This window comes from Cucurbita pepo, chromosome LG02 (assembly GCF_002806865.2).
Source record: "Cucurbita pepo subsp. pepo cultivar mu-cu-16 chromosome LG02, ASM280686v2, whole genome shotgun sequence".
NCBI lineage: Eukaryota > Viridiplantae > Streptophyta > Magnoliopsida > Cucurbitales > Cucurbitaceae > Cucurbita > Cucurbita pepo.
Window position 1 is genome coordinate 10086670 of NC_036639.1, and position 25636 is coordinate 10112305.

The window sequence follows — 25636 nt, forward strand, 5'->3', positions numbered from 1 at the left end:
TCGTTATCGAGCGATCTCACACTGGTTTAAGAAGGAAACAAAACATTCTTTGTAAGGATGTGGAATCCTCTCCATAACAAACGAATTTTAAAATCGCGAGGCTGATGACGATATGCAACGAGCTAAAGTCGACAATATTTGTTAGTGGTGAGATGGACTGTTACAAATGGTATCAGAGGCGGTCACCGAGCGGTATGTCAATGAGGACGCTAGGTCTCTCTAAGGAGGGGTGGATTGAAAGACCTCTCATTAGTTGGAAACGGGAACGAAGCGTTCCTTACAAAAGTATGAAAACCTCTTCCTAACCGACACATTTTAAAATCGCGAGGTTAACGACGATACATAACGAGCTAAAACAGACAATAACGAAACACCATAAATTCGAAAATAGTAGATTTCAGTAATTAAACAGTGTGGAAACTTTTTCCTAACAGACACGTTTTAAAATAGTGAGACTAAACAAAATCCCACTTAAAGTAGATTGAACCGATTATTACATAAATGAAATTTGATTTTTCTTTAACGTGACACTAATTGCAACTCGAATTCAACTTCAATGAAATTTGACTTCATTTAATGTAACTAGAGTTTATCAACACCTTAAAGTTCAGCATGTTACAGTTCATATTATTCTCCACTTCTTCAAAAGAATTCCGGTAAAACTTTATATCATAATAAATTATTATAATCATATAAGATTTTAATATATTTTACTCCACGAGTAAATGTTTATAATATTAAAATTTTATTTAATTTTGGGGCGTTATTTTTTCATATATAATTTTTTTTTTTTGGCGTAATGAAAGTATTTTTGAAATAAATTATGGACGAAAATATTAATATTTTTGAACGTTTTAAAAAATTTTAAATACATTTAATTTTTCAACTTAGTTTTGGTTGATGATAGGTATAAAGGTAGGGGGGAAAAAGAAGAGACTTTTTGCCCTAAAAAAATGAGAGCAAGAACAGAGCACAAAAAATGATCAGATTTGTTCGCTAGCAGTTAGCACACATGGCTGTCCTTCCCTGTTTTTCTGTATTTCTCCATTCCATGTCCTCTCAAGTTCCACCCACAGTCCACTCCAGACGTTTACTTTCCTCGTTCTCCACTTTGAAACTCCTCCCATTTTCAATTTCAAGCTTTTCTTCATGTTCGTCAATGTCGCTGTGAGCGCGAAACTTTGAACACTTCCTTCAGCAGTAGCACAAGAATCGCGGTTACTATGGTATTCAAAGGCAGGTTTTTCTCCTCCTCAAAGAAGTCTGATTCTTCCAGTCCCGATGGATCCAGTCCCCGATTCCTTGGTTCTAACTCGCCCAGTAGATCCGACAAGAAGAAGAACAAATCAGCCGCCAAAGATGAACCCCAGATTTCTAATACCACTACTAGTAGCTTCAAAGGTACTGTTCTGAAAGATTCTAGTAGGAGTAAGGATTGGAAACGAAAAGATGGTCAAGTTTTATTGCCGACTGAGACGCCATCGAAGTCCGAGGCAATATCTGGATTGAGCTTAGGGCCGAAGGTTAAGAAGTCGAGTGATGTGAAGGATGTGGCCTCATCGGTTTCGCCTATTCTCGCATCATCCCTTGGATTGAATAGGATAAAGACAAGATCAGGCCCGTTGCCGCAGGAGAGCTTTTTGGGGTTTAAAGGTGATAAGGGCTCATTGGGTTCGAGTAATCTTTCCAGGAACTGTGGCAATGGAAGCTCAGGCTCGAATTCTGGTTCGACATGGTCGGCTTCTTCTAGTGGAGGGAAGAGAGAGGCGGCGAGCCAGAAGAGATTGGGGTTTCAGGACAATGTTAAAAGCTATATTCACAATGCTAGCAATCCCGACAATATGGCAACTGGTAATGCAGCATCTACTGAAAGGAGTCCAAATTTGTTAGGACAGCCTCGGTTGCAGAATGTCGAATCATCCAATGAAGCTGGTATTGTTTGCTGGTCTCTAATTTTGAAAAGCCTGTCGATATCTTGATTTTTGAATTTTGTACCTTTTTTTGTTGTGATTTTCTATATCCGCCTCTTCAATAATCAATACTGAATATCAAGTGCTGGAGGCACTAGTCAAAGTTGTTGAATAAATGGTCTCTATGAAAATTCGCTCTAAGATGTGGTTGAGCAGTATTGGATCAATGAGTACTAACCATTACCTTTCTCCAAAACGAGTTAGGTTCATTCATAAAGCTTCAACCCCACTTGGTGATATGAGCACAATTTCTATGTTTTACCGAGCCCCCATCACTTAGGAGCTTAGAGGATAATTTCCAACTAACCAAATGTTAGATTTACCTCATTATTTCCTTCCCAAAAGAAGCTATTGTTGAAGGAATGACTTAGGAATATTTGTGTAATTTCACTAATTAGGAGATATTTGTGTACTTGACATCCCTAATTTTAGATTTATTGTTACTTGTATTTAGGGATTTATTTTTATTTATTGTTACCTACCATCCAGGGATTTAGTTAGTGTATTATAATAGACACATGTACCTCTCTTAAGAATGAAATGAAAAGCAAGTAAGATAGTTTACAATTGCACCAGTTATGAACTATCCTTCCCAAAATCAAACCCACATGTGTGGGGATATGGAAAAGCGACATGTAATATAACGAAATACTTGACAGTACTGAGTTGCAAAGGCTTAGCCTTTCCCGTCGAGAGAGTTTAAGCCACTTCCATTTGTTGAACTCTTTGAGAATTTTGTTGATTAGGTTGCCAAAAAACCAATGATTTGATGCCTGGTGTCATGGTTATATTTGTCCAAGCCGTGTTGTTGGTGGCCATGTATCGGATGTCCCGGTCACGTTTGTCTAGGACCTGTTGTTCATGGCTGCATGCTCGTTCCCAAACCCCTTATACTTGCTTTCATATTAGATAGACCTTTACTATTCTTGTTGTGTCGGGGTATATGATTGGTCACCAAAATTATGTCTACAACCACTAGGGCTAAAATTCTCCAAAATGTACTATAGGGATGTGACTAGTTGTCAATTCTTCCTACCCGAGTTATATGCAAGCAAAGTTGTTAGTTGTTACTTAATCTCTTTTAGCTTATAACATTAATTTATTTTAAATTGTTTTGAATTCATTTTCTCGCTCACGTTTTTTAAAACATTTCTTTCAAACGTGACCTAAAGCTTGATCATACATCAAGATTGTCTGCAAAGTTTGACATTTGTACTGCTGATTAGTTTGCCGGGTTAGAACAAGTGCCGCACAATCGCTATTCCGCTACCATTAGAGTGCGGTTGTGACACCGGGCAAGAAAATATTAAAAAAGGATATGCTCCACCTTACTTTTTAGTTGCAAATTTGCTTGAGAAAGCTTAGAATCCCCTATGTATACCTCGCATAATGCTGATTTCTCCCGATTCACCTTCAATTCATAGAAATGCTCCGATAACTCAATTGTTTGGATCTGTATCTCAAGTATAAAATCATCAAACTTCTAGAAAAGCGAAGTGTCATCAACAAATTGAAAAATGAAATATGTGTTGTCACGCCCCACAACCAAGCCCCACAACCAAAACCTTCGTATGATCCTCTATCATGGATATTCCCAACTAGAGCACTCAACACATTCTTGAATAAGGGAAGAGTCTTGTGCCATGGATATTCCCAACTAGAGCACTCAACACATTCTTGAATAAGGGAAGAGTCTTGTGCCATGCTTGCTGTTCTATTGTTATTATTTGGGGAGTGTCTCGAGAGGATTTGTAGGATTTTTAGAGGGGTGAAGAGATCTTTGGAGGAGGTGTCAGAGGTTGTGAATACGTTCNATTTGTAGGATTTTTAGAGGGGTGAAGAGATCTTTGGAGGAGGTGTCAGAAGTTGTGAATACGTTCTATGGGTTTTTTGTAATTATCAACTTGGTTATATTCTTTTGGATTTGTGTTATTTTCTTGTAGTTGTGGGCTTAAAGCTTGGTTTCTTACCAAAAGAAACTAGAGCACTTAACATGTCTTCTACTAATAAGAATAGAAAAGGTGAGAGTGGATCACCTTGCTGAATCCCACAGGTGGCTTTAATCCTTCCACGAGGGCTCCTGTTGATGAAGATAGAAAACGTAGGATCTCTAACACAACCATGAATCCATTGAACCCAGTTACCAATTAGAACTTCTTCAAGGAAGTCCTAATCTACACTATCAAATGCCTTTCAATGTTAAGCTTCAAAAATCCTACCTTCTTGAATCTATGCTCTTTGACGACCTTGTTAGCTATAGTTTGGATCAAGGATTTTCCTACCTTTTATAAAAGCACTTTGGGAACAAGAAATTATAGAGTTCCTGACTTTCTTCAAACATTCGGCTAATTCTTGAGAGAGTGAAAAGTACAAAGAGAAAAGGAAACAAAAAAAGAAAAAACAGTACAAATTAGGAAGAATAAATTAGAGTATCCCAATTTGTCTGCAAAGCACTTGAAGAATAATGATCGAATTAGTTGGAAAGATCATCGAAGACCATAATTACAAAAGAACACAACTACGAGGACGTGTTGAACAATATTACCAAAAAAAAGAAGAAGGGGGTAAAAAGTGACTTATCTTCAAAAGTTCCATGGTTTCTTTTCTTCCATATAAGGGCGTTAGCTTTGACATTCTACAAGATCTTGGCCTTCCTCTGACACTCCTACTTGAAGAGCTTCCGTCGACCAATCATCCACACTTTGCATGTAGACATGGTAATAAACCATTCTTCTTTAAAATGAGGGACCAATCTGTTATGAACAACGAACCTCCACATTGGTGTGATATTGTCCACTTTGAGCATAAGTTCTCATGACTTTACTTTTGATTTCCTCAAAAGGCTTTTATACCAATGGATATATTGTCCCTCACTTGTATACCCATGATCTTCCCATTGATTAGCCAATGTGGGACTCCAGCAATCCTCAACAATCCTCCCTTCGAACAAAGTACACCATAAAGTCTCCCTTGTGATCTCCTTCTCTAGAGCTCTCGAACAACCTCCTCTTAATCGAGGCTCGACACATTTCTCTGGAGCCCTCGAACAAAATACACCCTCTGTTTGACACCTGCACTATGACTATACCTTTGAGACTCATAACTTCTTGTTCGACGCTTGAGGATTCTATTGACATGGCTAAGTTAGGATAAGGGTATGACTCTGATCCTATATTAGGAATAACAAATCTTCATATTGGTATGATATTATCCACTTTGAGCATAAGCTCTCATGATTTTGTTTTTGGTTTCCCCAAAAGGCCTCATACCAATGGAGATAGTGTCTCTCACTATATTCCCATGATCTTCCCTTTAATTGGCCAATGTGCGACTCCAACGATCCTCAACACAATCTTTGTTAGCAAAAGGACAATGCTAGGCCGAGTGGTCCAAAGACTCATTCTCAATACAAGCAGCACATTGAAGTTGAAATAGTCCAATCAGGAAATTTTCTTTGAAGCTTCTCGTATACATTGAGACTAATGTAAGCAAGCAATCTTAAAAGGTACTTCACCTTTTCTGGAAAACTCCAAACCAATTTAACTAAGGGAGCTTGTAATTTCAATGGTGTGGTGGAGAGCTTAAGAAAAGTAGACTCGGAGGAGAACTTTCAACCGGAATTGATTGTCAAAAAGACTTTATCATGACCCTCACCCAATCTTACCGAATCACTTTTCTCTAAAAGGGCAGCCCATCTCTCTAGTTCTCTATCAAATAGCTTCTTCTCACTTCCAAATCTCGGCCTATTGATACTTAACCCAACAATTTGAGGTAAAAGCACCTCCCCCTTTTTTTTAAGAGATCAAATATGCATTAACCAACAGCTTTAAAAAGAATGACAATATCAGCCTGAGGGTCTTCCCATGAGCAAATTCTTCTACCATTCTCCACTTTAAACTTGAAAAAGAGAAAGGAGGCACAGCCTTTAGCAATTTTAAACTAGATTTACCCTCGCTGGTACCTTCGGGGGGGTCTCTGTCCTTTTTTATTTTAGTTTTTTATGAATCTTCTTTTTCTTATGTATAAGAAATCATCACTGTGTTTATGTTGTGAGATTGCTATTGATACTCGTTTTTCCAGTCTTCTTATGATTGCGAAAATCCAAAAGAGTCTGAATCTCCACGCTTTCAAGCTATACTTCGAGTCACAAGTGCTCCTCGAAGGAAGTATCCTGCGGATATCAAAAGTTTTTCCCATGAACTAAATTCAAAAGGTGTACGACCTTTCCCACTCTGGAAGTCACGTCGTTTAAATAATTTGGAGGTGCTTTCTTTTCTTTTTGTATTACATTTTCTAGCTCTGTTGTAAATTATGCTTCCTGAGCTTATGTGTTTGTAATCACATTTTTTTGCAGGAGATCTTAGTTATGATACGAGGAAAATTTGACAAGGCAAAGGAAGAAGTAAATTCTGATTTGGCCATTTTTGCTGCTGATCTGGTTGGAATTCTTGAAAAAAATGTTGATACTCATCCAGAGTGGCAAGAGACCATTGAAGACTTGTTGGTTTTAGCTCGAAGCTGTGCCATGTCATCTCCTGGTGAATTTTGGCTTCAGTGTGAAGGCATTGTTCAGGAATTGGATGATAGACGCCAAGAACTTCCTCCAGGCATGCTGAAACAACTTCATACTCGAATGCTGTTCATTCTCACTAGATGTACCAGGCTACTACAGTTCCATAAAGAAAGTGGCTTAGCAGAAGATGAAAATGTTTTTCAGCTTCGTCAATCACGAAATCTGCATTCTGCCGATAAACGTATTCCTCCAGCTATGGGAAGGGAAATGAAAAGTTCTAATGCAGCCAAGGCTTCTAAGGCAGCTTCATCCAGGAAATCTTACAGCCAGGAGCAGCATGGCTTGAACTGGAGCAGAGAACACGACATGCTGCCTAGGAATAATGTCTCTGCATCTTCTGATGATACTTCAAAGAAGTTGGAATCTCCTACTGGCAGAGACCGGATGGCTTCTTGGAAAAAATTGCCTTCTCCGGCAGCCAAAAGTGTGAAAGAACCTACTTTGAAGGATAAAGGTGATAATAAGAGTTTTAAATCTTTGAATGTGCCAAAAATCAGGACTGATGTTTCTGAAACTGTTTTTGCTGCTGCAAATGAGCTTCCTCTGCCAAGAGATTCTCATGACCAGCCTCCCAAGCACCAACATAAACCTTCTTGGGGTTGGGGTGATCAACCATCTGTATCTGATGAGAGTTCAATCATTTGTCGCATTTGCGAAGAAGAGATTCCTACTGCAAATGTGGAAGACCATTCAAGAATTTGTGCAGTTGCTGATCGATGTGATCAAAAGGGTATAAGTGTTAATGAACGTCTACTCAGAATTGCTGAAACTCTAGAGAAGATGATCGAGTCCTTTTCGCAAAAAGATTCTCAACATGTAGGAAGTCCAGATGTTGCAAAAGTTTCAAATTCTAGTATGACTGAAGAATCTGATATTTCCCCGAAACATAGTGATTGGTCCCGCAGGGGCTCAGAAGACATGCTCGATTGCTTCCATGAAACTGAAAATTCTGTTTTCATGGATGACTTGAAAGGTTTACCTTCCATGTCTTGTAAAACTCGTTTTGGTCCAAAGTCTGATCAGGGTATGACAACATCATCTGCTGGTAGCATGACTCCTAGATCTCCTTTATTAACACCAAGAACCAGTCCGTTTGACTTGTTTTTGGCCGGGAAAGGAGCTTACTATGAACACGATGATCTTACACAGGTATCCATTATGTCAATATTCATTTCTTTTGGACATTTTATAATCACAAAATATACATTTTTTTTTGCTTGTTTGAGGTTTTTGAAGAGCCAAAATATAGTAAAGGAAGCAAACCATAGTGTAGATATTTTCTCCAGTTAGCAATAAGTTAATTTATTATTTTTCCCAACTTATATTTTTAATGACAAGAAACAATCTTAATGGAAAACTCTCTGTATCTCAGCAGAAAAATGTTATGAACGAAGAGTTACAACAGTATACAGAGTAAAAACTCTAAAAGGAACAGTGAAAATAAACTTTATTTAAAAATTAGAATAAAGCTTTACAACTTTATAGTTAGCTGCTTGGGCAAAACTTAATTCCTTCCTTTACTTCCAAGAAAAACACTTATTTCTTAGAAAATCTTGGTTCCTTCTACCAAGATTCTCCAAAACGAAGCTTTTATTGTGTTGAACCACAAAACTTTCTCTCTCTCTCTCTCTCTCTTTTTTTTTTTTTTGAGATCTTGTCCGCTGAAAAGTTGGAGAATATTATTTTTGATTGAAGCATCCCCGAGATAATCTTAGATCTTGTTGGACATGAGCCTATAAATCAGAACTAAAAGTTCTTTTTCTATGAAAAGAGCAACTTTCATTGAGAATAAATGAAAGAATACAAGAGGGCAATATAAAGAAAGAAAAGGAAGCCCAAGCCAAAAGGAGCCAGAAAAAACAAACAAAACCTAGAAAAAAATTGCAGAAATGAGCTCTAATTCAAAAGAATGATAGGTATAGGATATATGCTGAAGTCCAAAGACGCCCAAAGGGAACATTAAACTTAGCCATGGCCCAAACATCCTACCAAGAAATTTCCTTGTCAGTAATTCTCTCACTTTGAATATTCCATAAAATCGTGAAAAAAGTAGTCCGCCAAAGAAATGCCCCTCCATCATGAAGGCGGGTGACTAATCCTTCTCCATCACAAACAGTCGTGCACAGGCACTATCCTAGATTGCTGAAGCAAACTAATAGCCCAACAAAACATGATCTAATCATTCCAAGGCCTTCTTACACACCCTACTCCACTGTAGACTCAACAGAATGGAAGATGATCTCTAAATACTATCCGTGGTGATAATCCTCCTGTGGGTAATCTGCCAAGCGAAAAATCTGACCACGTAAAAAATTCAAACCTTTCAAACAAGGAGAACAAACACACCGTGGGAGGGTTGTCACACAAAATGGAGAAAAAGAACTTCATAAAAATTCTCAAGAAGGGTTAGGAGACCACAAACCAATATCCCTAACTGTCGGTGAGGACCATGGCCAGTAAAGAAAGGCGAAGAGACATCCACAGATTCATGATTAGACAAAGGCTGATAAAACCCAAAGTTCAAGAACAATGAAACAATGAGCGAGGAACATCATCTGCTGCTTTTCCACAAAGCACATAACAGCTAGGCAAAAGAGTCCAAGAGGGACAACGCTCGTGAAGTTTCTTTGAAGTATTTAAACCTTCGTGAAGAAAGATCCAAAACAAGGAATTCACTTTCCTTTGGCATTTTGTTTTCCATAAAGCATCCATAACCACCGCAGGGAAAGACAGACATATCCAGATTCTTCACTTCGTTGTGTTTTTCCGATCAAGAAAAAAAACTTTTCATTAAAATGATGACAAGAGACTAATGCTCAAAGGAAACAAACTCCATAAGGGAGTGAAAGTAAAACAAAATTGAAGACAAAACATTAATGCTTTCCTCGCTTGTATTTTATTTAGATGTTTATCACCACCATTTTCCACTATTATTCTCCTTCTTGATAGGTCATGCATGTGTAAATCTATAAAGTGGTTCATTATTGTGATCCGATACTGTATCTACTAAATTAGTTGCCTCGTTGATTTTGGTCCATAATACTGTCTATGTGCCGTGTGAAACTTTTCTGTTATTTTGCAGTCCTTTTCTATCTTGTGTGTTTGATAGGTAGAAAACAAAAATAATTTATGTAAGATTTCAGTTGCATAATTTGGAGTTGGATGGGACAACCTGATTCAACAGAAATATAGGTTGTTTGAGGTTGTGTCATGTGTTTGCTCTTTTCCATTTATCAATGAAAAGCTCATTTGTTGTTTTATTTTTGAACCAGATACAAAATTTTGCACCAATTAGATAGTTTTTACAGCACCATTGGCTTTTGGTGATTTCTGCTATNATTTATCAATGAAAAGCTCATTTGTTGTTTTATTCTTGAACCAGATACAAATTTTGCACCAATTATATAGTTTTTACAGCACCATTGGCTTTTGGTGATTTCTGCTATGAATTTCTATTTTATAAATGAAATTATTTCATGTAATGAAGGATGTTTTTTAGTAATATTATTGCTCAAAAAGAGTTCTTAATGGATGCTGACAGCATGAGCATATTATACTTTCATGTTTTGAAGGGTGGTAATCTTTCAGTCCTTCGTAAGCCATGGAGAATTTGATGTTGTTCTTTCATATTAAAATTTCTCTGTGTAACATTGAGTTTCCTATAAAACTGGAAATACTGCTTTTGTGATGAGCATAGTTGTCACTAACTCAAGGTTCACGAATAAGTTATTGTCCACTAATGAGCTAGGACTGTCTATCTTTGCAGATCAGTGATCTTGCAGATATTGCACGCTGTTCAGCAAATGCACCTCTGGGTGATGATTGCTCGATGCAATATCTGTTGACGTGCCTTGAAGACTTGAGAGTTGTCATTAACCGCAGGAAGTTTAATGCACTGACAGTTGAAACTTTTGGCACTCGCATTGAGAAGTTAATACGGTCTGTAGCTTTGCAGGATAAATTTGATTTTCAAAGTAATATGCACTTCACCACATGTGTTGGCATTCGATTGTCAACGTTTTATATTGGCTCCCTTCATGCTAAATTTTTTTAGAGTGTTCTCTCAAATGTGTATACTGCTCAAACTTATCTCGACTTTTGATGAATGGTGATTTCATAGGGAGAAGTATTTGCAGCTTTGTGAGCTGGTGGGTGATGAAAAGATTGACATAGCGAGCACTGTTATTGATGAAGATACTCCTCTAGATGATGACGTTGTTCGTAGCTTAAGAACAAGTCCCATCCATTCTTCAAAGGACCGTACATCAATTGATGACTTTGAGATTATAAAACCTATCAGCCGTGGGGCATTTGGCCGGGTTTTCCTGGCTAAAAAGAGGACAACGGGGGACCTTTTCGCAATAAAGGTTAATTTTCACACTGACACTATTATTATTTTTGTTTTGATAAGAAATAATTTCATTGATGTATGAAATTTACAAAAGGTNTTGAACAATGTTTCAACATTGTATCTTGTTTTTGGTCTCCCTTTTTTCGTGGTCTATCTTGTGCTTGTGATGGGTTTATTATTATTTTGTTTCGATAAGAAATAATTTCATTGATGTATGAAATTTACAAAAGGTAGATAATTAATGAGAATTACAAAATGCATTTCTAGTTGATTAATTAGGGACCATAACTATATGAATTACAGACCTTAAACAATTTACATCAAGATATTGTATAGAAAATTACAAGATTGAAGAACGCTTCAAAAAGTTTCTCCTTGTCTCTAAAGACTCTTTGATTTCTTTCCTTCCGAAGGACTCAAGAAAAAGATCAAGGCATGTTCATCCACAGCGAAGTTTTGGCTTTCCTTAAGGGGTGGTTCTGTGTTTGCTCACTTTGTTTATAATTTACATAAAGAGCACCAACTAGGGGAAATGGCCTTGTATGGCATCTGTTTTTAGAGGAGGTCTTTGGGGATGGCTCAATGAGAGATCNGTCTTTGGGGATGGCTCGATGAGAGATCGAAAATTGGTCTCTCCAAATAGCTTTAGCCAANGAGGTCTTTGGGGATGGCTCAATGAGAGATCGAAAATTGGTCTCTCCAAATAGCTTTAGCCAAAAAATAATGCAATAGATCGGCTGAATTGCCCATATCGATTAAGAGAGATTTGGTGGAGAGGATACCATTTGGGTTAGCTAAACATATACATATGTCTTCCCTTTGTGAGAAAACAATTGGAGAGTGCAAAAGAAAGATCCACTCATTCAAGGGCTTCTTTATCCTTCAAATTCCCACCAAACTTTAGATTCCAAAAGCTTATTATTGGGTTTCACACTTCCTTGACAGTGGCATGTTTACATTTCGACTCCCTATATGGGGGGGGGGGNAATGGAGCCATAGATAACCATGGGATATCTTGGAAAGGAGTTGCTGATCCATCTCCCACATGATAGTGAGTTTTGCTTGTAACAAGGCTTTGGTGCTTAATAATGGACATCTGAGGCCTCTTGATAGTTTAAGGAGAACCATTCCAAATATCAAGATGATCTATTTACCTTTAATAAGCTTCCTCCAAATATTATCTTTTCCAAAATTGTATTCCCATATCCATTTTGCAACGAGTGCTTATTCTTTTTTCTCTCAATGCTTGAAGGCCAAGATCACTTCCTGTAGAATTTTGCTTGACATATTATAAAGAGAGAGATAATAAGTTGGGAGATAAGCAAATGTGGCTTGGAGAAGAGTGAGTCTACCTCCCTTGGAAATAAAGGATGATCCCTATGATGACATCCTCTTCTTGATCTTTTCAACAATAGGGGCCCAAAAACAAACGTGGTTTGTGGTCTAATTTTTATTGCTTTTAGGGTTGATAGTAGGCAGACTTTATTTCAAATGTGAGGTAATCACTGACGGCCAAATCAAAATCTTGTGACAATGTGGGATGCGCATCTTTTGGGTCATATGANTAATTTTTATTGCTTTTAGGGTTGATAGTAGGCAGAATTTATTTCAAATGTGAGGTAATCACTGACGGCCAAATCAAAATCTTGTGACAATGTGGGATGCGCATCTTTTGGGTCATATGATTTGAATGCAATCGAAGAACCTTTACTGGTGAAAAAAAGCTGGAGGAGTGGCGGTTAGAAAATGTCATAATATAATGACTATATGAGCTTTCTTAGTGGAACATTGTTTGTTTGTCATCTAACCTTAATTTTTATCATTACTTGCAAGCTAGATCTTGCTTATGATTTGTTATTCCCTCNGCGCTTTCTTAGTGGAACATTGTTTGTTTGTCATCTAACCTTAATTTTTATCCTTACTTGCAAGCTAGATCTTGCTTATGATTTGTTATTCCCTCTGTAAATTAGGTATATATTTTGAAATTATAGGACTTGAATGTCTTGATTAATTTTTATGTGAGCAACACCAGGTTTTGAAGAAAGCTGATATGATTCGAAAAAATGCTGTTGAAAGTATTCTGGCAGAACGTGATATTTTAATATCTGTGCGCAACCCTTTTGTGGTGAGCTTGTCTATTTGGTCATATAAGTTATGTCTTGTTTTCTTTTTTGTTTTATTTTAGTAATAAAGTTAAAATCGTATCAGGTTCGCTTCTTCTACTCCTTTACTTGTCGTGAAAATTTATATCTCGTGATGGAGTATTTGAATGGAGGAGATCTTTACTCCTTGTTGAGAAATTTAGGCTGCTTAGATGAAGAGGTTGCTCGTGTATATATTGCAGAAGTGGTATGTATATGTTCCTTTTCATCTTTCATTAGGTCTGCAAAGTGAAAACACTTGTCAGTATTGCGAACTTAATATTTACTTGTTTCTTTAACTTTTCAGGTTCTTGCTTTGGAGTATTTGCATTCACTCGGGGTAGTTCATCGTGACTTAAAGCCAGATAATTTATTAATAGCACATGATGGTCATATTAAGGTAACTAATGGTTGTGAATATGTTTACTTTAATAACCTACTTAGGCTGGTTCATCATCTTCCTTCCACATGGTTTTCCATTTAAAATGTTGATGTCAACTCCAAAGGATAAAGCCCCAAGAATGCGGGTATCTTATTTTCTTTTTGGGAAGGTAATCTCAAGTAGGACGTTTATTTGTTCTTTTTGTTATTTTCTTTAACCCGTTGGTATTATAATCAAATCCATCGTGATGGTGTCTTTTGTCCTCTATCTTTGCCGGTTATTCGGGTTATAATATTTGTAACAATTTGGGAGGCCATTACGTGGGATTAAGGCCTTTTCTCTTTAGTCTACCTTTGAGAATCTTGTTCATTTTGTTTTTGACTTTTCATATATTCTCAACGGCCAATCAAAAATTATTTTCTTCTTAGAAAACATACATTTGATTACCATCAATGAAATTTTTGCTTCTCATAAAAAAAAAAACAAAAAACAAAAAACAAAAAACTTCTTTGTTACNACTACCATCAATGAAATTTTTACTTCTCATAAAAAAAAACAAAAAACAAAAAACAAAAAACTTCTTTGTTACTTACAGAAGTTATTTTGCTTCATGTAGCTGACAGATTTTGGGCTTTCCAAAGTTGGTCTTATCAACAGTACTGATGATTTGTCTGGACCAGTTGTTAGCGGTATCACTCTTCATGGGTATGATGAGCCTACAATGTCTGCTTCTGAGCATCAACAAGAAAGACGAAAGAAGCGTTCTGCTGTTGGCACACCAGACTATTTGGCACCAGAGATACTATTGGGAACTGGACATGGTTCGTATAGACCATTTTTTTTTCTTTTTTCATTAAGGTGGTATTTTAATCTTTTAGCTATCTTGAAGCTTTTCTTTTTCTTTTTTCTTTATTAATCTTTCGTTAACTAACTCATCATGAACTTGCGGTTAAAACCTGAAGTTTGTGAAGGTTTCTCTAGGTTGTTGCTAATATTTCTACGACGTGAAGTTCGATAATTAGAATTAGATTATAGTTGCAAATTATTCTACTTCTATTGAAACTGTCAACTCTGAATATTCTCCCTTCTTTATGCAGGTGCCACAGCTGATTGGTGGTCTGTCGGGATCATTTTATTTGAGCTAATTGTTGGAATTCCACCCTTTAATGCAGAGCATCCCCAGGTTTGATTCTTGCCGTAAAATGTTTTTTTACTGTTTTCCTCTTTTCAGTTGGATCCTTTCAGTTGCCATCAATATGTGGGGTGGGTTGTTCTTCTACTGATCACTCTTTTTTTTAGTTTGCAACTAGGTCTTCTTATATATTTAGTTTATATTAATCTCTTTTCATATTAACTTTCTCATTTCCCCCCCCTTTTTTCTTTACCTTTACTTCACTCCGTGGCCTATTTTATTCAGAATTGATTATTTGAAAATGAAGTTTTGAGTCCCTTGCATGAAAATAAAGTTTCAAGAGAGGATTTGATCTGGCCCAGATTATGATTAGTTGTNTCATATTAACTTTCTCATTTTCCCCCCCTTTTTTCTTTACCTTTACTTCACTCCGTGGCCTATTTTATTCAGAATTGATTATTTGAAAATGAAGCTTCAAGTCCCTTGCATGAAAATAAAGTTTCAAGAGAGGATTTGATCTGGCCCAGATTATGATTAGTTGTTATATTCAAATTTGTAACGAAGAGGGTAGGTTGTGTAACGACCCTAGATTTCTACTTGTCGCTATTAATCTCTTTCATATAAATTTCTCAATTTTCCCCCCTTTTTTCTTTACCTTTACTTCAGTCCGTGGCCTATTTTATTCGAATTGATTATTTGAAAATGAAGTTTCGAGTCCCTTGCATGAAAATAAAGTTTCAAGAGAGGATTTGATCTGGCCCAGTTTATGATTAGTCGTTATATTTAAATTTGTAAAGAAGAGGATAGGTTGTGTGACGAACCTAGATTTCTACTTAACTTAAAATCGCTACTGTATACCATTTTATGCAGAAATAATCATTTGAAACTTCATTGTCATAAAACACTGCCTATGGACTTACTTGTTCGATAACATCTTTAAAACAACATAATGAAATACTAAATAAAATAAATAAACATTAAAAGTAAAAACACCCTATTCTAACTTAAAGTCTAAGAAATTAAATACCACTGTCCTATGCATGTGTTATGGTCTAGACNTATATACATAACGTAATCATTTTATGCAGAAATAATCATTTGAAACTTCATTGTCATAAAACACTGCCTATGGACTTACTTGTTCGATAACATCTTTAAAACAACATAATGAAATACTAAATAAAATAAATAAACATTAAAAGTAAAAACACCCTATTCTAACTTAAAGTCTAAGAAATTAAATACCACTGTCCTATGCATGTGTTATGGTCTAGACTTGCGATGTCGTCGTCAGCCGTACAGTGACCCCACTATTGGGGTTAGATGCAAACACATGCAATCATGAATGGGACCTATCATTTCAATATGTATTTCCTTAGGTGACTATCCTAAGCGGGTAATTGGGTGTTGCCTCTTGGCNACGGGACCTATCATTTCAATTTGTATTTCCTTAGGTGACTATCCTAAGCGGGTAATTGGGTGTNATGGGACCTATCATTTCAATATGTATTTCCTTAGGTGACTATCCTAAGCGGGTAATTGGGTGTTGCCTCTTGGCCCCCTTTGGCTCCCAAATCCTTGTTATTGTGGTTCATTATAGTGTTAGCCATCCATTCGGTCCATTGTTTTATTAGAATTGAAAGAATTGAGAGGATTTTAATTTCAAGCATCCTTCTAACTTTTTGTCTTAATTCGTCTCTTCATGTGTTCTCTCTTTCTAAGTTTCTCTGCTGCCTTTTCTTTTCAGGTTTTATTCTTTTTTTTATTTGTGTTGTAGTTTTCTTGTTTTGGTTGTTTTTNTTTCTGCTGCCTTTTCTTTTCAGGTTTTATTCTTTTTTTATTTGTGTTGTAGTTTTCTTGTTTTGGTTGTTTTTCTTCTTTCCATTCCTACCTTGTCTCGTGGACATCTCTAGTTGTAGTGTTCATGTGATCTATTATTTAGAATTCCATAATTTTTAAAGATATTTTATGGTTTAATTTTACTCTTAACTTCATTTCTTTGTACAGACTATATTTGATAACATTCTCAACCGTAAGATCCCGTGGCCTCAAATACCTGAAGAGATGAGCCACGATGCTCAAGATTTAATTGATCGGTGGGAGAAACATTTTTTTTTTATTATTTTCAATTATATTCTTTTGGTTTATTTGTCTACTTAGATGTTGAAATTTACTTACCTTTACACGCACATCATTTTTTTATTATCGAGGATATCCTAGAGAAACGAGTAGGGGGTGGACTTAGACCAACAAATTTAAATGTATTGTACACACACGTCAACCCGAAAACAAAGGATTGCAAAAGAAAGAAAAAGATTTCTCGAATTCGTGGTCAAAAGTAATCATAACTAAAAAAGAGAAAAATTGGAAAAAAGTAATTACCCGTTTACACTCCGTCTTTCCTCGTGTGCCTATGCTCATAATGTTAGTAACTAGAGGCCTATCATTTTGCTACAAGGTTTTGGATTTTTATTAATTATATGTTGGTGGTTATGCAATATGTATTCGTTCTCTATCAGATTATTGACTGAAGATCCTCACCAGCGACTTGGAGCTATAGGCGCACATGAGGTGACACGATTATTTTCTTGTTTCCTTAGGGCCTTTTGATCTTTCATTGATGCTTACATCATAGGAGCCAATTTATTACTCAGGTGAAGCAGCATATGTTCTTTAAAGATATTAACTGGGACACGCTTGCCCGACAAAAGGTATTGTATTGCTAAGTTTAAGGCTTCTCAATGGTGTTCTTTTTCTCGTTTATTTGATTCTTATTCCCGTAACGACATTTTGGGGTGCCTTAATCGACTTTTCTTCAATTTCTTTGTTCTTAGTTTTGCATTTTTGTACTTTCACTCGTTTTTGTCGTTGTATCTTGAACATCTTATCCTTTTCATTAATCAATGAGAAGAAACAACTTCGGAAGTAGGTTGTAGCTTCGTTTTATGGATCCGTAAATTGATAGATCGATTTTCAAATTTTCACAGGCTGCATTTGTTCCAACATCTGAAAGTGCTCTTGATACTAGTTACTTTACAAGTCGCTACTCATGGAATCATTCAGATGATCATGGCTATCCACCCAGTGAACTTGAGGATTCAAGTGATGCTGATAGCTTAAGTGGTAACAGTAGTGTGAGCAATCGTCAAGATGAAGTGGTAATTTACTCGCATCGTTTGAAATACATTTGTTCATTTAGAACTCCTTAAACCGATCCTAATTGTGCTTATTTTTATTCATGTTCCTTGGCATATCATGAACAGGTTGATGAATGTGGGGGCCTTACAGATTTTGAGCCTGGTTCTTCTGTCAATTACTCATTCAGTAATTTCTCTTTCAAGGTATACGCTCAAAAATTATTAGTCCTGTAGTTTATGACGAATTCCTAGTTTTCCAGATTTCTGTCAAATACCAGATTTCTGTCAAATACCGTATATACTGTTGGTTGAGGATTGTTGGGAGGGAGTCCTACGTTGGCTAATTTAGGGATTGATCGTAGATTTATAAGTAAGGAAATACATCTTCACTGGTACGAGACCTTTTGGGAAAGCCTAAAGTAAAGTCATGAGAGCTTATGCTCAAAGTGGACAATATCATACCATTGTGGAGAGTTGTAATTCCTAACATGGTATCAGAGTCATGTTCTTAACTTAGCCATGTCAATAGAATTCTCAACTGTCGAACAAAGAAGTTGTGAGCCTCGAATGTATAGTCAAAAGTGACTCAAGTGTCTAACAAAATGTGTACTTTGTTGAGGACTCTAGAGGAGTTGAGCCTCGATTACGGGAGGCTCTATAGTGTACTTTGTTCGAGAGGAGGATTGTTGGGAGGGAGTCGCACATTGGCAAATTTAGGAATTGATCATGGGTTTATAAGGAAATATATCTTCTTTGGTATGAAGTCTTTTGGGAAAGCCTAAAGCAAAGTCATGAGAGCTTATGCTCAAAGTGGACAATATCATACCATTGTGAAGAGTCGTAATTCCTAACACTGTTTACTGAGTACTTGTGGAACATTCTTTACACTCCTCTCACGTTCTCTCTCTCTCTCGTGCCCCTTTTGTTTGTTTCTTAGAAAATATATGATTCTTATTGTGAATGAATTTGGAAACATGACATTTTCCTCTGTTACAATTCATCCTTGTTTATGTTTCCTTGTAATCAGAATCTCTCCCAGCTTGCATCCATCAACTATGACCTGCTTTCTAAGGGTTTGAAGGATGATCCTCCTGATCACGATGCATAACTGTGTTAATCCTCGCACGTCTGCCAAATGCTTTCTGGCTATTGGTTCGATGTTCTTCCCTGTTTTGTATCTGCAATGTTCTGTACATGTACGTCTAAGTTTTTTCCCCTACATGCTTTAACTACTTCATTTGTGATCAGTGTAGTGATTTTGATCATCTTTATAACTGCAGAGACAGAAAAGTTTTAGAAGCTAAAGCTGGTTTGTGATGCTCTCTTTCAAATTACAGACGCCATCTTCAAACCAGGTGGCTTTCGACCTTCGTTTTCCTGTTCACTGTGTTTCTCTTCCTTCTCTCCACCCTCAAATGAGTTCAGAACTTGAAAAATTCCATTGCTTAAATGGTTCCCTTAACGTGTATACCTGTTTTCTTAGACAATCCATACATTTATGTATTCATAATATATATTATATATCAAGGAGAAGCATCATTGTGTACAGCATTTTCTTTGATATCCTCACTTACCCCCCTCTTTCACTTGATAAGCTTCTAATTCTAATTCATTTGCCGTCGGTCATCTAGAGTGCTCCGCCCACTACCACATATGTAGCGAGTAGGTTAGATGCATGAGGCAGAGGGCTCATAATGCTCCCTTTTCTTGAGTTCTCTAGATGCATGGGGTACGAACTCGATGCATGGGACAGAGGGCTCATAGTGCTCCCTTTTCTTGGGTCGTCTTGCTTGATAGGAAGAAGTTTTTGGACCACCTTTTTGGTAAAATGTTAATTTTCATTTAACTAATGGATAAAATTTTTTTCACTCTTTTATTTCACGTTTTAATATAGATTCTTTTATCCTTTTTGAAGTAAATTTTCGTTGGTTAAATAAACATCTCTAATCAACAAGTGTTGGTGTGGGTAGGCACGGGATAGTTTCCAAAAGAAACGAACCAAAGCATGAAGTTAGTAGACAAACAAGTTACCACATGCTACCAAATTGCAACGACAATTAGCTATTACACAACCAACTAAACTTGCTCAAATGGACTTGGCATTCGGAATATGGGAGGTGGACGCACCAAAGGGCTTGTCAGCAGCACCAACGTTGTGTAGCTGGGGATTCGAATGGGCGGAAGGGCTGCACAACTCCTCAATGCGCCTACTCACTTCATACATTGAAGGCCGTCTATCAGGATGCTGCGCCGCACAGTCCACAGCCAGCTCCAACATTTTAACCATCTCCTCCTCAACGCTCTCGTACCTCAGCAGTTCGGTGTCGAAGACTTCCGACCTCCACTCCTCTTGCAACACTGACTGTACCCATCTCGGTAGATCCACCCCTTCCTCGTTTAACACTGCGTGACTCGGAGCCTTTCCTGTCAAAAGCTCCAACAGCAATACGCCAAAGCTGTAAACATCTGCTTTTTGTGATACTTTACGAGAATCTGTCACCTCCGGTGCACGATACCCCACCACTCTGTTAGGACTCGATGCTGGGCCAACTAGTTGTGCTAGGCCGAAATCGGAGACTCGGGCATCGTAGGATTTGGCGAGCAAGATATTGGATGACTTTATGTTTCCATGAGAGACGTTTGGGCCTTGAGAATGTAAGTACTTGATGCCACGAGCTGCTCCACATGCAATGGCACGCCTCATTTCCCAGTTCAATGGTGTCCTACCAGTTCCCTTGTTACCTATAGAAAGGAAAGAAAATGGTAAAAGGCTAATAAAAGTTGGGCAGATGAGGTGAAGTTTTACCTTTCTTAATGCTACTTCGGCTTTAAAGTTCATTGAAATTGCAACACTTTTACTTGACAAGAAGAAACTTTGAACGGATTCGATTACCAAATAACTTTTAGATAATGACAAATACACTAATCAGCATCAGTCGAACTTCCATCAAATACATAAAAAATGCCTTTGAGGAATTATAACCAGGAAGATAATTGTGAGATCAACTTCGATTCGGGAGGAGAACGAAACATCATTTAGAAGGGTGTAGAAAAACCTCTCCCTAACAGACATGTTTTAAAAAAACTTGAGGAGAAACCTGAAAGGGAAAGCCGAGAAGGACAATATCGGCTAGCTAGACACTTGGCTATATGCCAACGAGGTGGCTAAGCCCCAAAGGGGAGAGGATTGGGGGGCACCACATCAATTGGAGAAGGGAATGAGTGTCATCAAGAACGCTAGGTTCTGAAGAGGGGTGGATTGCGAGATCTCATATCAATTGGGGAAGAGAACAAAACATCCTTAAGGGTGTGGAAACCTCTCCTTAACAGACACATTTTAAAAACCTTGAGAAGAAGCCCAAAAGATGATAATATCTACTAACAGTGGGCTTGAGCTGTTACAAATGGTATAAGAGCTAGACACTAGACGATGTGCCAAGGAGGAGGCTAAGCCCCAAAGAGGGTGGACACGAGATAGTGTGCCAGCAAGGACACTGGGCCCGGAAGGAGGTGGGGATTGGGGGGGTCCCACATCGATTGAAGAAGGAAACAAGGCGATGTGCGAGCGAGACTAAGCCTCGAAGAGAGTGGACACGAGATGGTGTGCCAACTAGAACACTGGACCTCAAAGGAGGTGAATTGGGGGTCCCACATCGATTGGAGAAGGGAATGAGTGTCAGCAAGAACCCCGTTGGTCCTGAAGGGGGAGGATGGATGGTGAGATCCCACATCGGTTGGAGGGGAGAACGAAACACCATTCATAAGGTTATGGAAACATCTCCCTAACACACCCGTTTTAAAAACCTCCACTCGAGGGAAAACCCCAAAAACAACAATCATTCACATTTCTAAAAATAGAAAGAAAGAGCTTACCATGCAAAAGTGTAGATAAGCTTCCCATAGCCATATAATCATAAACCAAAAGCTTCTCATCAACACTATAATAATAAGCTTTAAGAGCAACCAAATTCTCATGTTCCATTACTCCCACACCTTCAATTTTCTCCCTAAATTCCCTCTCACAAACACTCACATCCTTCAATCTCTTCACAGCCACAACAGCCCCAATCTCCAACACAGCTTTATAAGCTGTCCCAAACGTTCCCTTACCCAACACTTCAGCTGAAGCCCTCAACAGATCCTCCAAATCAAACACCCTCCCACCAGCATTCCCAAAAAACACCAACTTTTTAGCACCACCAACGTTGTCATCCCCTTCCCCTTTCTTATTCTCTAGCGCCGCCGTAGCAGCCACAGAGCACCCATTTTCATACCCCCCATTCTCTTCACTAACTGCCTTCTCTCCTCGTACATCGACAAGGGCTGTCATGTCCAGAGTGCTTGTTTTCCGACCGCTCTGCCTCCGACAAGAAACCATCAAAATCACACAAAACAAAACCAAACCCAGAACGGATCCCATCACAATCCCTCCGACCGCAGCCCCAGACAAGTTCTTCCTTCTCTTGTTCTCATTAACATCAATATCCACTGTCAATGGAACAATGACATTTCGAGCGCAATTCTCAAAGGGTCGCCCACAAAGTGGATTACCCATAAAAGCAGTAAAGGGAAACGACTGGAAACGACGAGGAACCGACCCATTAAAGAAATTGTTGGAAACATTGAACTGTTCGAGGTTAGGCAGCTTCAGCTCCGGTAATGAGCCAGTAAGGCGATTGTTCTCAAGAAACAGAGTCTTCAGCCGCCGGAGTTTGTCAAAACCGGGGGACAGGACGCCGGAGAAGTTATTGGAAGCCAAGTTAAGACGAACAAGGTCATGAAATTGGAACAAAAACTCAGGAATTGGGCCAGAAAATGCATTACCCTGCAAGTAGAGGCTGCGGAGATTAGTGCATGCTGCAAGATCTGACGGAAGCTGACCCGTCAATGCGTTGAGTCGGAGACTCAAAGTGCGAAGATGGGTCAAATTTCTGAAAATGCCGGTCGGAATTTGGCCGGAGAGGGAAGCACCCGGCAAACGAAGAACAGTGACCCGGCTGCCCTGGCATTTGACGCCAGTCCAGGAACAGGGGGTTTGGTGGCTTGCATTCCAGAGCTCGATGGTTCGGCCGGCGAGGGAAGAACGGAGCGAGAGAAGGGAAGCCTTGTCGGAGGTGAGATCCGGTTTGACGGCGGGAATGAGGGAAAGGGAGGGCAAAAGGCAGAGGAAAAGGTGAAGCAGAAGGTGGGGAGGCTGCATGTTAGGGAGAGAGGGAGAAGAGAGAAACCCAGGTGAGGGGAAGAGATGAGGTGAAGTGGGTTATATATATATCGTGGTTGGTAGGGTTGAGAGGAGGAAGAAGAAGAAGAAGAAAGGTACAGAGTGGCACAGAGCTCGAGACAGAGGTTGTCTTGGACTGCTACTGCTACATCCTTCATTTCAAATGTTGGTCCCCTGTCTTTATTTATTTATTTATTTATTTATTTATTTATTATTTTTATAGTGAATTAAGCTGGTGTATTAAAAAAATTAATAAAAATATATTTTAACTTTATACTTTATCTGTAAAATACAATTTTTAAGTTTTAAAAGTATCTTTTAAACTTTTTTTTTTATTTTAAAAAAGATATATTTATCGTTAGTAGATTTATTTTAAACTTTATCTTAGTACATTTATTTTTAAAATCTTAAACTTTGAAAATTTTTTAAAATATATTTATCAGTAGTACTACGTTTAAAAAAAGATTCATAAACTTTGAAAATAATTTATAAGATGTTGATATACGTTTTTTATCTGTGTATATTGACAATAATAATTTTTTTTTTTTTTTTTTTTTTTATAAAGATAAAGGGTGTTGATGTTCCTTTTCAAATTTTATAAATCTTTTTAAAATATAATACAAACGGTAAAAATATTCGACATTAATGATATTTTTAAAAATTTAAAGGTATTTTTAAGTTGCAGAGTTTTTTTGAAATAAAATACTAATAGTTTTCTCCCAAATTAATTTTTTAGACTTCCTTCACATTTGAAGATATTATTGATTTTTATTAATTTAATTAATTCTTTAATATTATTATAATATATTTTTTTACATGTTTTTAAAAAATGATTAGAAATATTTTTAAAATCACTCTGATTTTTCATGAAAAAATTATTTGTTTAAAAATGGGTGAAAAATGTTTTATTCTATCGTTCTTTTAAAACAGTTATTCAAAAAAAAAAAAAAGTATTTTCCTTAAAATAAATAATAAAAGTTAACTTAATAATTAAATTGAATATATATACATATATATATAATCAACAATTTAAAGGATTAAGATTATTATAACTATTTATTTCATCAAAAAAATATAACAATAATAAAATTATTAAATAGTCAACTTTTACATATCAACCATCACATTAATGTACATAAATTATATTATAATCTTTATTTCAACTTTTACCTAAGTTATCATATTAATTCTCATTATTTAATAAATAAATAAATAAATAATTCTCTAATGGTATTTTTGTAAAACAAATTTTAAAGTTCAATAACTCTTCTTTTTTTTCTTTTTTTGCAAAATTTAGAGACATAATTTTACTACCAATATATATATATATATATACACGATACACATCAGGACACGTGAAAAAATGGACTCTTTTGTAAACTTCCTTTAAAATAGAGCTCTTCGGAGTCCTTGCTTTCTGTATATTACAAGTCCTCATTTTGCCAATCTGAAAAGGAGGGGGGAAAAAAAATACATCCCTCATTGTTTTTAATAGCAACTCATAAATGAGTGCTTTTCTGGTAATACTTCCATTTTCTTTATATCTNAAAGTAAAGTCATGAGAGCTTATGCTCAAAGTGGACAATATCATACCATTGTGGAGAGTTGTAATTCCTAACATGGTATCAGAGTCATGTTCTTAACTTAGCCATGTCAATAGAATTCTCAACTGTCGAACAAAGAAGTTGTGAGCCTCGAATGTATAGTCAAAAGTGACTCAAGTGTCTAACAAAATGTGTACTTTGTTGAGGACTCTAGAGGAGTTGAGCCTCGATTACGGGAGGCTCTATAGTGTACTTTGTTCGAGAGGAGGATTGTTGGGAGGGAGTCGCACATTGGCAAATTTAGGAATTGATCATGGGTTTATAAGGAAATATATCTTCTTTGGTATGAAGTCTTTTGGGAAAGCCTAAAGCAAAGTCATGAGAGCTTATGCTCAAAGTGGACAATATCATACCATTGTGAAGAGTCGTAATTCCTAACACTGTTTACTGAGTACTTGTGGAACATTCTTTACACTCCTCTCACGTTCTCTCTCTCTCTCGTGCCCCTTTTGTTTGTTTCTTAGAAAATATATGATTCTTATTGTGAATGAATTTGGAAACATGACATTTTCCTCTGTTACAATTCATCCTTGTTTATGTTTCCTTGTAATCAGAATCTCTCCCAGCTTGCATCCATCAACTATGACCTGCTTTCTAAGGGTTTGAAGGATGATCCTCCTGATCACGATGCATAACTGTGTTAATCCTCGCACGTCTGCCAAATGCTTTCTGGCTATTGGTTCGATGTTCTTCCCTGTTTTGTATCTGCAATGTTCTGTACATGTACGTCTAAGTTTTTTCCCCTACATGCTTTAACTACTTCATTTGTGATCAGTGTAGTGATTTTGATCATCTTTATAACTGCAGAGACAGAAAAGTTTTAGAAGCTAAAGCTGGTTTGTGATGCTCTCTTTCAAATTACAGACGCCATCTTCAAACCAGGTGGCTTTCGACCTTCGTTTTCCTGTTCACTGTGTTTCTCTTCCTTCTCTCCACCCTCAAATGAGTTCAGAACTTGAAAAATTCCATTGCTTAAATGGTTCCCTTAACGTGTATACCTGTTTTCTTAGACAATCCATACATTTATGTATTCATAATATATATTATATATCAAGGAGAAGCATCATTGTGTACAGCATTTTCTTTGATATCCTCACTTACCCCCCTCTTTCACTTGATAAGCTT

The 25636-nt window shown here is 37.1% G+C and overlaps 2 protein-coding genes and 1 long non-coding RNA gene across 3 annotated transcripts; 2 read left to right on the forward strand and 1 right to left on the reverse strand.

Annotated features, from left to right (window-relative positions):
* Positions 1–933: 933 nt before the first annotated feature.
* LOC111788443 (probable serine/threonine protein kinase IREH1) lies at positions 934–19234 on the forward strand. Its single transcript, XM_023668777.1, has 17 exons — positions 934–1976; positions 6051–6233; positions 6325–7692; positions 10310–10482; positions 10664–10910; positions 12927–13019; positions 13103–13243; positions 13343–13435; positions 14034–14238; positions 14515–14600; positions 16557–16645; positions 17069–17120; positions 17204–17260; positions 17537–17707; positions 17813–17890; positions 18714–18882; positions 18967–19234. The coding sequence occupies exons 1-16, from the start codon at positions 1224–1226 to the stop codon at positions 18792–18794; spliced, it is 3870 nt and encodes a 1289-aa protein (XP_023524545.1). The 5' UTR covers positions 934–1223; the 3' UTR covers positions 18795–18882; positions 18967–19234.
* A 442-nt stretch (positions 19235–19676) lies between these two features.
* On the reverse strand, positions 19677–22996 carry LOC111788016 (probable inactive receptor kinase RLK902). The gene is made up of 2 exons (XM_023668150.1): positions 21560–22996; positions 19677–20428 (listed from the first exon to the last, which is right to left on the reverse strand). Exons 1-2 carry the CDS (start codon positions 22884–22886, stop codon positions 19773–19775), a joined length of 1983 nt encoding a protein of 660 aa, XP_023523918.1. The 5' UTR covers positions 22887–22996; the 3' UTR covers positions 19677–19772.
* A 1584-nt stretch (positions 22997–24580) lies between these two features.
* On the forward strand, positions 24581–25586 carry LOC111788018. The gene is made up of 2 exons (XR_002814080.1): positions 24581–25234; positions 25319–25586. It is a non-coding gene; the product is annotated as an uncharacterized LOC111788018 (long non-coding RNA).
* The last annotated feature ends 50 nt before the right edge of the window (positions 25587–25636 follow it).

Coding starts and splice junctions, on each gene's coding strand:
- LOC111788443 (XM_023668777.1), top strand. CDS start 1,224: ATGGTATTCAAAGGCAGGTTTTTCTCCTCCTCAAAGAAGTCTGATTCT. Junction 10,483..10,663: donor CGCATTGAGAAGTTAATACG/GTCTGTAGCTTT, acceptor GTGATTTCATAG/GGAGAAGTATTTGCAGCTTT. Junction 10,911..12,926: donor GGGACCTTTTCGCAATAAAG/GTTAATTTTCAC, acceptor GAGCAACACCAG/GTTTTGAAGAAAGCTGATAT.
- LOC111788016 (XM_023668150.1), bottom strand. CDS start 22,886: ATGCAGCCTCCCCACCTTCTGCTTCACCTTTTCCTCTGCCTTTTGCCC. Junction 20,429..21,559: donor CTTATCTACACTTTTGCATG/GTAAGCTCTTTC, acceptor TCCTTTCTATAG/GTAACAAGGGAACTGGTAGG.